Source organism: Mytilus trossulus, chromosome 1 (genome assembly GCF_036588685.1).
Source record: "Mytilus trossulus isolate FHL-02 chromosome 1, PNRI_Mtr1.1.1.hap1, whole genome shotgun sequence".
Taxonomy (NCBI): Eukaryota; Metazoa; Mollusca; class Bivalvia; order Mytilida; family Mytilidae; genus Mytilus; species Mytilus trossulus.
The window spans coordinates 55930638-55944046 of record NC_086373.1 but is presented as its reverse complement, the minus strand read 5'-3'; the positions used below and the strand labels follow the sequence as shown (position 1 = coordinate 55944046).

The 13409-nt window shown below is 31.4% G+C and overlaps 2 protein-coding genes across 2 annotated transcripts in view; both read left to right on the top strand.

Annotated features, from left to right (window-relative positions):
• Nucleotides 1–13409, top strand: part of LOC134727778 (RNA helicase Mov10l1-like) — a 46677-nt gene that overhangs the window by 21982 nt on the left and 11286 nt on the right. Inside the window, exons 13-17 of the mRNA XM_063592169.1 lie at nucleotides 199–354; nucleotides 2304–2369; nucleotides 3666–3830; nucleotides 5449–5622; nucleotides 12836–12985. Coding sequence (XP_063448239.1) covers nucleotides 199–354; nucleotides 2304–2369; nucleotides 3666–3830; nucleotides 5449–5622; nucleotides 12836–12985 — 711 coding nt within the window. The remainder of the gene's footprint in view (nucleotides 1–198; nucleotides 355–2303; nucleotides 2370–3665; nucleotides 3831–5448; nucleotides 5623–12835; nucleotides 12986–13409) is intronic.
• Nucleotides 7555–9028, top strand: LOC134708853 (P2X purinoceptor 7-like). The gene is made up of 2 exons (XM_063569322.1): nucleotides 7555–7793; nucleotides 8376–9028. The coding sequence occupies exons 1-2, from the start codon at nucleotides 7570–7572 to the stop codon at nucleotides 8530–8532; spliced, it is 381 nt and encodes a 126-aa protein (XP_063425392.1). The 5' UTR covers nucleotides 7555–7569; the 3' UTR covers nucleotides 8533–9028.

Below are 13409 nucleotides of genomic sequence, written 5' to 3'. Positions count from 1 at the left end.
AACTTTTGTTTTTCTTTTAATCATGTGATCCAATTGTATTCATTTAAGAAAAAGTAAAGTGACTATATGGAGAGTTGTCTCATTGGCACTCACACCACATCTTCCTATATCTAATTACTCTAGTGGCCATTCCATAATTTTTTGCTTAAAGTAGACTGTGTATAAAATGAATAAAAAAAAAATTGTAAACATTTTCAGGTTATATCCGAGAGTTTGAAGCCATATTGTTTGAAGGGTGATGATCTTGACACTGCCTCACACTACAGGATAGTTGTGTGTACATGTGTATCAGCTGGTGTGTTGTATTCTCTGGGGATCAAAGCAGGACATTTTACACATGTCATAATTGATGAGGTATTAATTTTTAATTTAATTTAATTTTATAATTCACTAAATAAGTGCTTCTTGTTAAAATAAAAATAAGGAACCCAAAAGAAAATTAGCAATTGTGAATCAATTCAAAAGATAAAACCAATAGTCTCAGTAAGAAAAAATCTGCATAAATTTAAAAAAAAATGGAAACAACAGCTAATTCAAAAATAAATCTTTAAGTCATATGAAACGAGTGAGTGGTGAAAAATAATGTTTATACAATTCTTGAACCAATGCATGTATATATCATAAACTTAGTCCTCTGTGCACGATTTTATCATTATTTTCGCAAATATATCATATAATTATCAATTTTTTTTCTCTCTGTTTGTTATGATTTAACAAATATGGCTGCTCATTAAATGCTGTGTTTTGAAGGTGAGTTTTACTGATTGTCACCTTGTAGTAAACAAATCACAAAAAGCATAGGTATTGAGCAGGTGTTTAACATGTATAATCAGATATTTGTTTATTTCAATGACAGATCCATGCGTATTGCGATCACTGGATTTTTACAAGGAGGGTTACGCTCGGGTCACTATGCATACGGAAAATATGTCGGCGAATTGCCTCCTGGAAGCAAGCAATTAAAAATAAGTAAACTTCTTCTAAATGTGGACAAATTAAAGAATTTTCCTCAGCAAAAAAGTATATGTACATAAGTTGTATAATGCAAACTATCCATTTAGTTATAAAAAACATATGCATATTTTTTTTTAATGTGAGATTTCTTATGACTTTAATGTCCTGTGTGTTAGAAGCATGGTCATATATATTTTAGGGGTGGACATGATAGATTATGATGGGGTTTAACAATTGTATAAGTTCACTTTTTGTTATCATTATTTTACTTAAACAAATTTTTTATACTAGTCTACTATAACAGATTTTGCACGTTTTAAGTCTCCGAATGTCAGTTTTTCTAATGCAAGCTATTTGCTGATTGCTTTCCTTTCAAACTTTTTTTTTGAAAACTGTTAATAAGCTACAATAGATGTATATAATATCTTTTAAACTTTTGAACAAATTTTATGATTTATTTATTTTAATTTTTTTTAGAAGTTCAGTCTATGTAATTATAAATATATGTTCATGCAAATTATACTAACATTCTGAATTATTATATTTACAGTCAATTCTACTTAATCTCATACCGCTTAAATAATTGCATAATTTGGTAAATTGCTTAATTTTCTCCTGCACAAAACAATTTCCTATTCATTTAATGTTAACTTACCCTGTATCGCCTAAAAAGTGGTCTTTCTGTTAAATGCATAGAAAATAATCGCCATCTAGGTATGCTTCATTAAAACTGACAAGATTTTTTTACCGGAAAAGACAATTTGGTAAGTTTATTTTTCTAAAAAGCATTATTTTTTTCTTTATTATTTCATATTCACTTTTTGGGGTGAATTTTAAAAAAAACCCAATGCAAATTCATTATAAAAAAGCCATTGAATGTGTTTGCTTGTAATTTGGCTTGGGGTGATTTGCATTAATGTTAAACATTACAGTGCATTCTGCATTTATATATGGACGCAGAATTTTATGTGTCAAACATTTATTTTTTATAATTTCGAAAAGAGCATTTACTTCTCATTATTATATTTTCTCATGTTCAACTCTTGCTTCTAGCAAATATCCCATAACCCGTCCCATTTTAACTGAATTGCAAATACAAAACAAGTGAGGTTAAAAAAATATATTTCTTTTACTGATCTTTACTTCTATCAATGTTAATTGACTCTGTAATTTGAATTTTGGATATAAGCAAACTGCTTAATTGCATAATTTGTGCAATAAGGCTATGTAAATAACTGGAATGGACTATACTTCATATAAAGTTTCTTTTGAAAATCTCACTATTAAGAATTAACAAAAGAATGTAACTTTATATACTGATTATTTGGAATTATTCTTTATTATTTCAGGCAGGACAAGCTACAGAACCAGAGTGTCTAATATCAGCATGTTTAATTGGTGATGAAACTGGTCAGGTAAGAAGAGAGTAATAACTTTAAAGGTATAATTTTTTTTCTGCACTAGATGTGCATTGTCAAACAATGACAATCAGTGATGCTCTAGGTCAAAATGTTTGCAAAAATGAAACTTATTAACAAAACAGGACAATATGTATAGACAAAGCAAGAAATTAGAGCTTTGTATGAGGGGGATATATTCCCTAATTTCAAATTATTTTCCGAAATATGCCAAATTATCGTGCCTTGTTTACTTAAACGTTAAGGGCATAAGATGCAGTTTTGAAATTTTGTTGACAATTTGCATATAGGCTATTTTTTGCCTGTTTAAATCAAATATGTAATAAAAAATATACCTTCATTCGCTACTTTTTTTAGTAAAATGAGGTCTACATTTTATATGTTTGCTCAACATTTTTTCGGATTTGTGGACGTATTTCTTTCGACAGAAATACATATTTTTTTGTTTTAAAAGGTAAACACAAGCTGCTTTTTGTTAAAAATTATTTGTAAATTCTGTTTTATATAAATGTCCTTTAAATTTGTGCAAATTTTTTTTTCAAATAACTCATATTTATCAAATGTTCAAGAATGTAGAAAAAAAAACATAAATTTTTGCTGTATATTTAACAAATTAAAATAAATTGCACTATTGACGTTTTCAGGAAAATTGGCACACATAATCTTCTTGTGCAATCAAACCAAATGGCATTTTAAAAAAGAGGGGTCCATAAACTTGCTTTCATGTTAAAGAAGTTTGAATGATAAAAATCAGTCGAAAACTGAATCTTTTCCAGATAAGTCATTGTTTGAAGTGATAAAAGTAACAATTTACATTAGCAACGTCATTACCTCCCCTGTAACTGTATTGTATGCCCTTAAGGTGGTACCCAACACTTTCACTAAAATTAATTTGGCTCGTCTAATTTTCATAACATTTTGTCAAAATATTTACTTTGACACTTTAATAAAAATATAAAAATTTCAAAACATTTGAACCAACCGTTTTGTCAGAAAAATTACACTGGTTATATAGCAATTTGACAAACACCAATTTTGATCATTGAGAAGCTTAATATTCCTTTTACAACACAACGTTATTAAAACGTTTAGCTGATTTTACAGAGTTATCTCCCTGTAGTGTTAGGTACCACCTTAAATATATAGGTTCTGTTCCTGCAGTTGAGATCATTCAAGTCATTTTAAAAATTGTTTCCAAAAGAAATGATGAATGTTTTGTTAGAAATGTAAACAAAATTTGTTATATGATGAGAAATGGCTCCATTTAATGTTTAAATGTTTTTATAATTTTAGGTTGTCCTAGCAGGTGATCCCATGCAACTAGGACCAGTATTGAGATCAAAATATTCCAAAGAATACGGCCTAGAATTATCATTTCTAGAAAGGTTGATGAGCAGACCATTGTATGATAGGAATGAAGCCATGTTTGCTGATCATGGGTGCTATGATCCTTTGTTGGTGAGTATATAATAATATTGAAAGAAAAAGGAGATGTAGTATGATTGCCTATCAGACAATTATCCAATGGAGTTAAAGGGATGTAACAGAAGTCTTACACTTTAAAAGCAATGTTTTACTATTATAGATATTACAATGCATTACATTCTTTATTTATGTACAAAGAAAATATTAAAGGTAAGACTGTAAATGTTTATCATGTATGTTACAACACTAAAAGGTAAACATTCTCAGTACCAAACTAAATCTATCTCTATCTTGCTTTCTGGTCAACCATTTTGTGGTGCAAAAAGAATCAATTTACATATTTAAAAACAAAATGCTATAAAACTTCAGAAAAATTCTCTTTGGATTTAAAAATAAAGTTCTAGTACTCAGCACTAGTGGCGTAGTCCTAGACCTTATAAATAGAATATTGTTATTTATCATATATTTAGTACAAAATACAGCTATTTTGTATATCTAATAAAGGTTCTGTTTTCCAGTCTGTATCACCTACCCTGTATCGCCTACCCCGTATCGCATGGCTAAACCCGTATCGCATACCCCGTATCGCATGGTAAAACCCGTATCGCATACCTTTTTTTTTTTTTTTTTTTTTTTTTTAACTAGTCAATTTTTTTGGGTTTTTTTTTGCTAAAGATTTTTTTTCTTAAAATAGGCATTTTTTTTGGAATGACGTCATTGTTTGGTATGTAACTTCACGAACATCAAGTTTTCATATTGTATGTGACGTCACGAACATCAAGTTTTTAAAGCATATTTTTTGGTACACTAAATGCAACTATAAAAAATACAAAACACTCAAATATATACAATAGTAAACAAAATATTTTCAAAACAACAGACTGTAAGGTAACCTAAGTGCTTCGTATAAATAATTGAGCAGTTATTGCTTTGAAACAAGACAAAAGCAGAACTGAAGGTAACCCAGTGCTATGGATCAGAAAACAGTTCTTAAAATATAAGACTTTTCTGTAGAAATATATGATAAAGCGTATAATACATGGCAAAATCTGTATCACATGCCGTATCACCCTCGACCAATATCATCACTCGGGCCTAAAGGCCCTCGGGCTGATATTGATGTCTCGGGATGATACGACATATGATACGGATTTTGCCATGTATTATTCTCTATAGAATATGTTACGACATTACAGAGTTTAAAATAGTGCCTAAGATTATTCAAGTATAAAAACTAACTAGCAACAAATATATTAGTGATTATATATAGGAAAGTATAATTGAATTTATAATACTCACTTTCTTAATTGATAACAAAACCACAAGACAATCGTCTGTCCCATTTTGCTATTAAGTTATCATCACATTTATTCTATTGTGAACTGCTGATGAAATTGAACCACTGAAATAGTACTGTAAACCAACTTATTTTCGCGAGCGATTTAGTTTCACGACTTTTGCGAGTAGAAAAATAACGCGAATATAAATCGTCGCGAATGTCGATCTATGATCTTTCCTCAATAAACTTCATCAAGTAAATCAGATAATCGCGAAATTAAATAGCCGCGAAGTGGTCAAGAAAGAGTTAAACGCGAAATAAAGTATCAGCGAAAATAAGTTGGTTTACAGTATTTCTTCTTACTCATTGTAGGTGACAAAGTTGGTTGAAAATTACCGGTCCCATCCAGCCATACTAGGATTACCATCAGAGTTATTTTATCATGAAGAACTCCTGGTGAAGGCAGATAAACATCTGATACACAGACTATGTAACTGGTCCATGTTACCTACAAAACATTTCCCTGTTATATTTCATGGAGTGAGAGTAAGTAGTATTTATGACTAATGCTGTCTATTTAAGATTAATAGATGAGCTTTATTAAACTTTCTTTAATATAAACTGACCTTTAAATTAAAAGTTATGAGGTCACTTCATTATATTCATTTTTGGGTCTTCAATGCTTTTCAACTTTGAACTTAATTTTAACTGATATATTTAACTTTTAATAGGTGAGTCTTTTGAAGACAAAAGTAGTGTCTGGCATACTAAATTATAAGCCTGTTACCTTTAGAATGATTTATTATTGTCCCGCCTTGACAGAGTCAAAAAACAAGACATAGGTATGCTGTTTCCTGCGGCGGTGGCGTCAACAATGTATTAGTTTGTGATTAGGTCTAGTTTATGGTGAACCACAAGTGGTAGGTCAATCATATTTGGTATGCAGTTGTATAAGCATTAGCACATCTCACTTCCGTGGAGATTATTTGGCCCTGACCCCTCAGTCATGGTCTATTGACTTCAAAACTTTTGCTTATTTTACATGTATAAGTTTGTGATTAGGTCAGTTTATGGGGAAACACAAGTAGTGGGTCGTTGATATTCATTTCAAATGAGATAATTTGGCTCCACCCCCTTATTCATGGCCTATTGACTTTGAAAATTTTTCTGAGTTATCATGTATTAGCATGTGATTAGGTCAATTCAAGGGGAACCATTAGTGGTAGGCCAATATTAATTGGTATTCAGTTGTATAAGCATTGGCACATCTCATTTCCATGGAGAATGTTTGGCCTCAACCCTCAGTCCCAGTCTAATTACTATGAAACTCATCTTAGTTTACATGTATTAGTTTGTGATTAGATCAGTATAAGATACACTGCAAATGTTAAAGGAGACGTGACACAATTTTTTTTTTTTTTTTTTTTTAATTAATCAATTCAAATTGGTAAAAAAAGTATATTATAATTAATTTTTCTTGTCAAAACCTCATTAAAATGACTTTCTATTGTCAAAGAATCCAGCGCTTGTCGTAATCTTTGATTTTTAATGAAATACCGGTCACTTGGTCGTGATGGCGTCAGTGGATACAAGCTGAGAAAATGTCTCAATATGGACAAAGTACATCGCATTTCTGCGTAATTAAACAAAGGACGGTGTTGACAGCAGTTTACAAGGCAATTCTCAAAGTTTAGATATTCGATCGTATCAGTTTGAGCCGTTACTTGTGGAAAATAATCAAGAAGAAGATATAAATTCGTCATCCGAAGAGTCCGACATTGATGATCTTTCAAGCAATGTCGATCGCCTTGTAAACACAAACTGGTTTGTATGATAAATATACTTGTAACCAAACACTTTCAGAGTTCAATTAATGGCAGATGCATGTATAACAGTTAAGAAAATGTAAATTTCTGGGTTTTTTTACGATTAATTTATCCACAGAAAATAGTTTGTTTCCCTCTGCCCTGGAACAACGCACAGCCACAATAAATACCTCGACGTTTTTCTTCTTCTGATATACAGTTTTTGCTTCACTTATATAAAGAATTACGAACTGTCAAATATGATAAATGGACAGGTGGCAAGAAAAAATTGTCCATCATGTTATATTGTATAAACAGACTACCTGAAGAAGTATTGGGGTAAACCAGTCACTAGAGACAGTAATAAAATTTTGGCAATGAAAAGAAAAAAAATGTCTACATATATTTGATGAGCATAGTATATATGAACAAAACATCACTACATTTATGATATTTTTTTATAGAGTTTAATTCAAGATATATAAATATACCACCGCAATCAATTCATAATTTTGAATGGGGACACATAGTTGCCCCCTCCCATCTTTACCCATGGTTCGGATCTGCACTTGCTTATGATCAACCGTGGCCAAAAGTTTATTTGTGAAACCTACTCTTGTGTTATATTTTCTATATTGTGTATTTTGTACTGCTGGTTTCACATAAACAAGGTTTTTTTTCATGTAATATGTGTGATTGTGGAAACTGCAATTCCATGACAACGGCAGATGAATGTGTATGCTGTTCAGACATATCAGCTGTAAGCTATTTAATGCAACCAGATGACTTAAACTGCATCACAGAACATGAGGTCTTTATTGCCAACTGCTTAAACCGTCATGTGTTGCAAGTCAGCATGTATGCATACATGGAGCATGTTGGTCCATTTGACGACAATGAACCCATCAATGAGTAAGTTTTGAAATAGTAGTAGGCTAGGTTCATGTTCATGTTGGATCAATTTCAAATCAATTATTGTTTTATTGAATCCATGTTCATTCACTGTTTTCGAGACAATACTTAAGTGACTTCAATATTTTTAATTGTACAGAGTTAGTACAATCATTGACAATTCAATAAAGAAACTAACAGATGAATTAAATAATAATTTAATATCACAGATAAATTCATAATTCAAATATCACAGATACAATTTTTTTATACATAATATATTTCAAAGCATATTGAACATACAGAAAGGCCCAAGTTCTTTCGTGTCATAATAATATACATCATGTACATAGGTAGCAAATATATACATGGCAGTACACCTTAGGTAATATTTATCAATCCTAAATATTTCTTTTAAACCTAAATACAACACAAAATGACAGGTACAACAGATTTAAAATGTTTTGGTCTTTCGAAAATAAAAAAAGGTCAATAAGAAATTTTTCATTATAACTTTCTAGTATGTTTGTAAATATATTCACATTAGTTAAAAGTATGGTACTGAAAGTTGTAGATGATTATAATTGATGTTTTGCTTTGTAGGAAATATAGGTTTATGGCATATAGGAGATTTGTTCAGTGGATATGGCATCGCCTTGGACGTCACAACAGAAAGATCTTGCCTGCATGTGTTGTGAAAAAAATTAGAGACAGTTTCCCGTCTGAAGAATACTGTGGCTTCAAATATGCAGTTGTATGAATTAAGTTTGGACTGATGACTTTTTGTAACTATTTATTTTAAATGAAACACTTGTATTTATAAAAACATTGACTTTTTGTCTTTGCACAGTAGATCAACAGTTTTTAAGAATAATTTAAATAATAAAAGTGTACCTTTTACCATTTTTTTTTATTGCTAAATAAAAAATCAAGGTTGATATTTTTTCACAATAAATAACATGAACAAAGCCTGCATTGTTCAAAACTCATGAATATTATTCACCTGTAAAAGTTTACAATGATCATCCACTGCATATCGTACAAACATTAAACTGTTCTCAATAATTTTCCTCTATCTCTGAAAGCGGGACCTGTGTCTTGCAATGAGGTCTGCCTTTTGGAATGTCTCGAATGTCTGTGTCAAACTGACAGGAAAATGGTTTTGAAGTATCTTTACATCCCCTGCAGCATTTGAATAGGACGAGCAGTCATGTTCCTTCTGGAAACAACAGCTTGCTTGATCAGCAGAACATAATCTACAAAAAAATAGTCAATATTATTTTCAAATTTTGTGCACTGCAAGTATTACAATGTTAATCTTAATTTTTACTAAATAAAAATGAATTGGTGCATCAAGTGTTTTACTGACATCCTATAGCAAAGCATGTACAAGCTGTGATCACTTGGTTAAAAACTATGTTAGCTCTTTGTTGCATACCATACAAATGTCTGTTAAAAATTGTTTTATATGAATGATGTTGTTTAAAATTAGGCCAATAGTTTCTCAATTTAATTAATTCATATTTTGATGACAGTGCCTTTTTTAAGCTTATCATACAGTATAGTTTTCCTCATTGTTGAAGACCGTTAGGTTATTTGTAGTGATAACATACACTTCATATTAGTTTTCATGGATAGTTTCTTTTGCAATCAAACAACTTCTTATCTTTTTTGATAACCACAACTTGGATTTTAATATATACCATAAATAGCTGGTGAAGGTCTGGATTTAACAACAGCTTCTTTGCCTTTCTTTGCTTTGGGATAAACCATGCTGAAGCATTGCAGACCATCTTTAGTGAAAGCTCTATCTCTGTTGCAGTTCTCTTTGTAGTGCAATGCTGCAACACACAATCTGAAAGGGATTTACAACATTTATTAGTCAATATGTTGAAAAAATAAAAGTTTTGTTAGGTGTTAAATTAGTAAATTATAAACAAAAATGTGTCCAAAGTACATGGATGCCCCACTCGCACTATCATTTCCCATGTTCAATTGACTGTAAAAATGTAATTTGGCATTTAAAATAGAAATATCATACGATACAGATAAGGTGTACTAAGTTTCAAGTTAATTGGACTACCTCTTCATCAGAAACTACCTTGACCAAAAACTTTCACATGAAACTTGTGCAACCCGCAGGTGATCATTGATGTACACAGATTCACCGCATGTTAAGCAATATTGCGTATTACCTATGTCTTACCTATCACCACCCTGGGGAATGACAACTTTAGCTTTCAACTACAAAAGGTAACCAAGTATTGGGGATAAAGTGTGCCGCATACCTGTAACTTTTGATCGATGTAACTTTATGGTTCGATGTACACACCTGCACACGTGAACAGGTAGTGAGGTACACTAAGGAGGTACACGATACTAAACTTTCAACACTTAGCTATATTTATTTGGATATTGAAATTATTAAAAAAATATATATTATTAAAAGGGGATGCAATAAAATATTTGCGAAGATAAAAAAATATATATTTACCTCAGCTTTTCTCCGCTTCTCATAAGCTCCATGCTTAGGTATAGGTAGCTTTGGCTCATCTGTTGTTGGTTGCGTCAATGGAATGTCAGGTACAGCATTTGGACGGAGTTTTGGCTTCATGGTAGGACATCCCTCGAGGTTCTTCATTACTTCTGGGTCACCATCGTAACTTGAATTTGTAAAATGGGCGGAACAAAGTCTATGACTAGCGCCTGGTAGGAAGTCCCATCTCTTACAAGAATGTGTCCACACCTTCCTGGTTTGCGGGTTAATTGGAAAACGAAAAAAACTAATTAAGTTGTCCTTCTTATGTCTATTGTTGCACCCACTGGCAGCACACAGAACCATTTTTAATCACTGTCATGTATTTTTCTTTAAGATATTCGGATATGAAATAGCGCTAATTATGTATACACCCGTCCGTCAAATATGATTGATGTAACCACTGACGTCACAGCCTTGTTCTGAGTGACTTCCTGGATTGAAATATGCATAATTAGTAGGTCAACAGATCGATAAATTTTACTTTATAATTTATCCATTTAAACGATAATTATATATCTTTCGATGTTTTATTGGGGGAAATTATGTATAAATAAATATTTATTTTCAAAAAAAAATCCAAAAAAAAATCATGTCACATCTTTAAGTCAATGATATTTGGTATGCAAATTTATTGGCATTTGCAAGTATTGTTTCCATAGAGATTATATAGTCCCACCCCCTCTTATTGACTTTGAAACTTTTCTATAGTTTATACTACTATTTAATGTTTGTATTTAGATTTGGGAATGACTTCTAATAAGTCAATGGTCATGATGGTATTTGGTATGCAGTTGTATAAGCACTGGCACATCTCATTTATATGGAGATTAATTAGCCATGTAACTCAGTCATGGTTCATTACTTGTGTAAGATGTTAAAGTATTCCTATTTTGATTTCAACATTTGCATTATCGAAAACACAAAGAGGCAAGACATATCTCTGTGATAACAATTTATAATTATAGGAAGACATAACATTTAAATGTATCCTTTAAAAGATTTTCACCGTCACTTTATTTATATCAAAGGTCCATCATCCCATTTAATCAAAAATGTTTGTATTTGCACCTTAAAATAAATGAGCAAGACAAAATTGTGTAGTTTTAATGCTTAACATCCACTAGATATATAAATTTGTCTCATTTTGTTTTTGTCGAGCCTTCGACTTTAGTCGAAAAAGCGAGACTAAGCGATCCTACATTCCGTCGGCGTCGGCGTCGGCGGCGTCCACAAATATTCACTCTGTGGTTAAAGTTTTTTAAATTTTAATAACTTTCTTAAACTATACTGTATTTCTACCAAACTTGGACAGAAGCTTCTTTATGATCATTAGATAGTATCCAGAAGTAAATTTTGTAATAATAAAATTCCATTTTTTCCGTATTTTACTTAAAAATGGACTTAGTTTTTCTGCGGGGAAACATAACATTCACTCTGTGGTTAAAGTTTTTGAAATTTTAATAACTTTCTCAAACTATCCTGGGTTTGTACCAAACTTTGACAGAAGTTTGTTTATGATCATAAGATAGTATCCAGAAGTAAATTTTGTAAAAATAAAATTCCATTTTTTCCGTATTTTACTTATAAATGGACTTAGTTTTTCTGCGGGGAAACATAACATTCACTCTGTGGTTAAAGTTTTTGAAATTTTAATAACTTTCTCAAACTATCCTGGGTTTGTACCAATCTTTGACAGAAGTTTGTTTATGATCATAAGATAGTATCCAGAAGTAAATTTTGTAAAAAAATAAATGTATTTTTCCGTATTTTACTTATAAATGGACTTAGTTTTTTCTACGGGGAAACATAACATTCACTCTGTGGTTAAAGTTTTTAGAATTTTAATAACTTCCTTAAACTATCCTGGGTTTGTATCAAACTTTGACAGAAGCTTGTTTATGATCATAAGAAAGTATCCAGAAGTAAATTTTGTAAAAAAATGAATTCATTTTTCCGTATTTTACTTATAAATGGACTTAGTTTTTCTGCTGGGTAACATTACATTCACTCTGTGGTTAAAGTTTTTAGAATTTTAATAACTTTCTTAAACTATCCTGGGTTTGTACCAATCTTTGACAGAAGCTTATTTATGATTATTAGATACTATCCAGAAGTAAATTTTGTAAAAACAGAACTCCATTTTTTCTGTATTTTTCTTTTAAATGGACTTTAATTTTCTTCCAGTTTACCTTACATACAGTCTGCAGTTAAAGTTTTCAAAACATTTATTATATACATTAAACTATCATAGATTTTTACCAAAATTGGATAGATAAGCTTCTCACAATCATAAGATAGTATCAAGAGGAATATTTTTATTGACTTTTTTCCTCAGTTTTGTTGAGCCTGCGATTTACAGCAAAAGTAGGCGAGACACTGGGTTCCGCGGAACCCTTACAAATTTTTTTAATTTGCGGAGTAAGATGTCCATTCTGTCCCACAGAAGTCTTGCATTAATCAAGTTTATTTATTTTATAAAAAAGGTTGTTGAAATTTTGTATTAATCTAGCCTATTATTTGTTAGGGAACAGATCTGAGGGAAGGAAACAGTCCGTCCTGGTTTAATCCTGTAGAAACTGTACAAGTAATCAGATATCTCCAGGGAATACTCAATGATCCTGATGTGAAAGTGGAACCAGAAGACATTGGTATCATTACTCCATATCGTAAACAGGTACACTTCTCATTTTTATGCTGCAAATAATGCTTTTTAGCTCACCTGGCCCGCAGGGCCAAGTGAGCTTATGCCATCACTTGGCGTCTGTCGTCGTCTGTCGTCTGTCGTCTGTCGTCGTAAACTATTTCAAGAATCTTCTCCTCTGAAACTACTGGGCCAAATACTTCCAAACTTTAACTGAATGTTCCTTAGGGTATTTAGTTATAAATTGTATCCGAAGTTTTGATCTATCAACAAACATGGCCGCCATTGCTAAAAATAGAACATAGGGGTCAAATGCAGTTTTTGGCTTATAACTCAAAAACCAAAGCATTTAGAGCAAAACTGACAAGGGGTAATATTGTTTATCAGGTCAAGATCTATCTGCCCTGAAATTTTCAGATGAATCAGACAACCCGTTGTTGGGTTGCTGCCCCTGAAT

Coding starts and splice junctions, on each gene's coding strand:
- LOC134708853 (XM_063569322.1), top strand. CDS start 7,570: ATGTGTGATTGTGGAAACTGCAATTCCATGACAACGGCAGATGAATGT. Junction 7,794..8,375: donor GACAATGAACCCATCAATGA/GTAAGTTTTGAA, acceptor TTTGCTTTGTAG/GAAATATAGGTTTATGGCAT.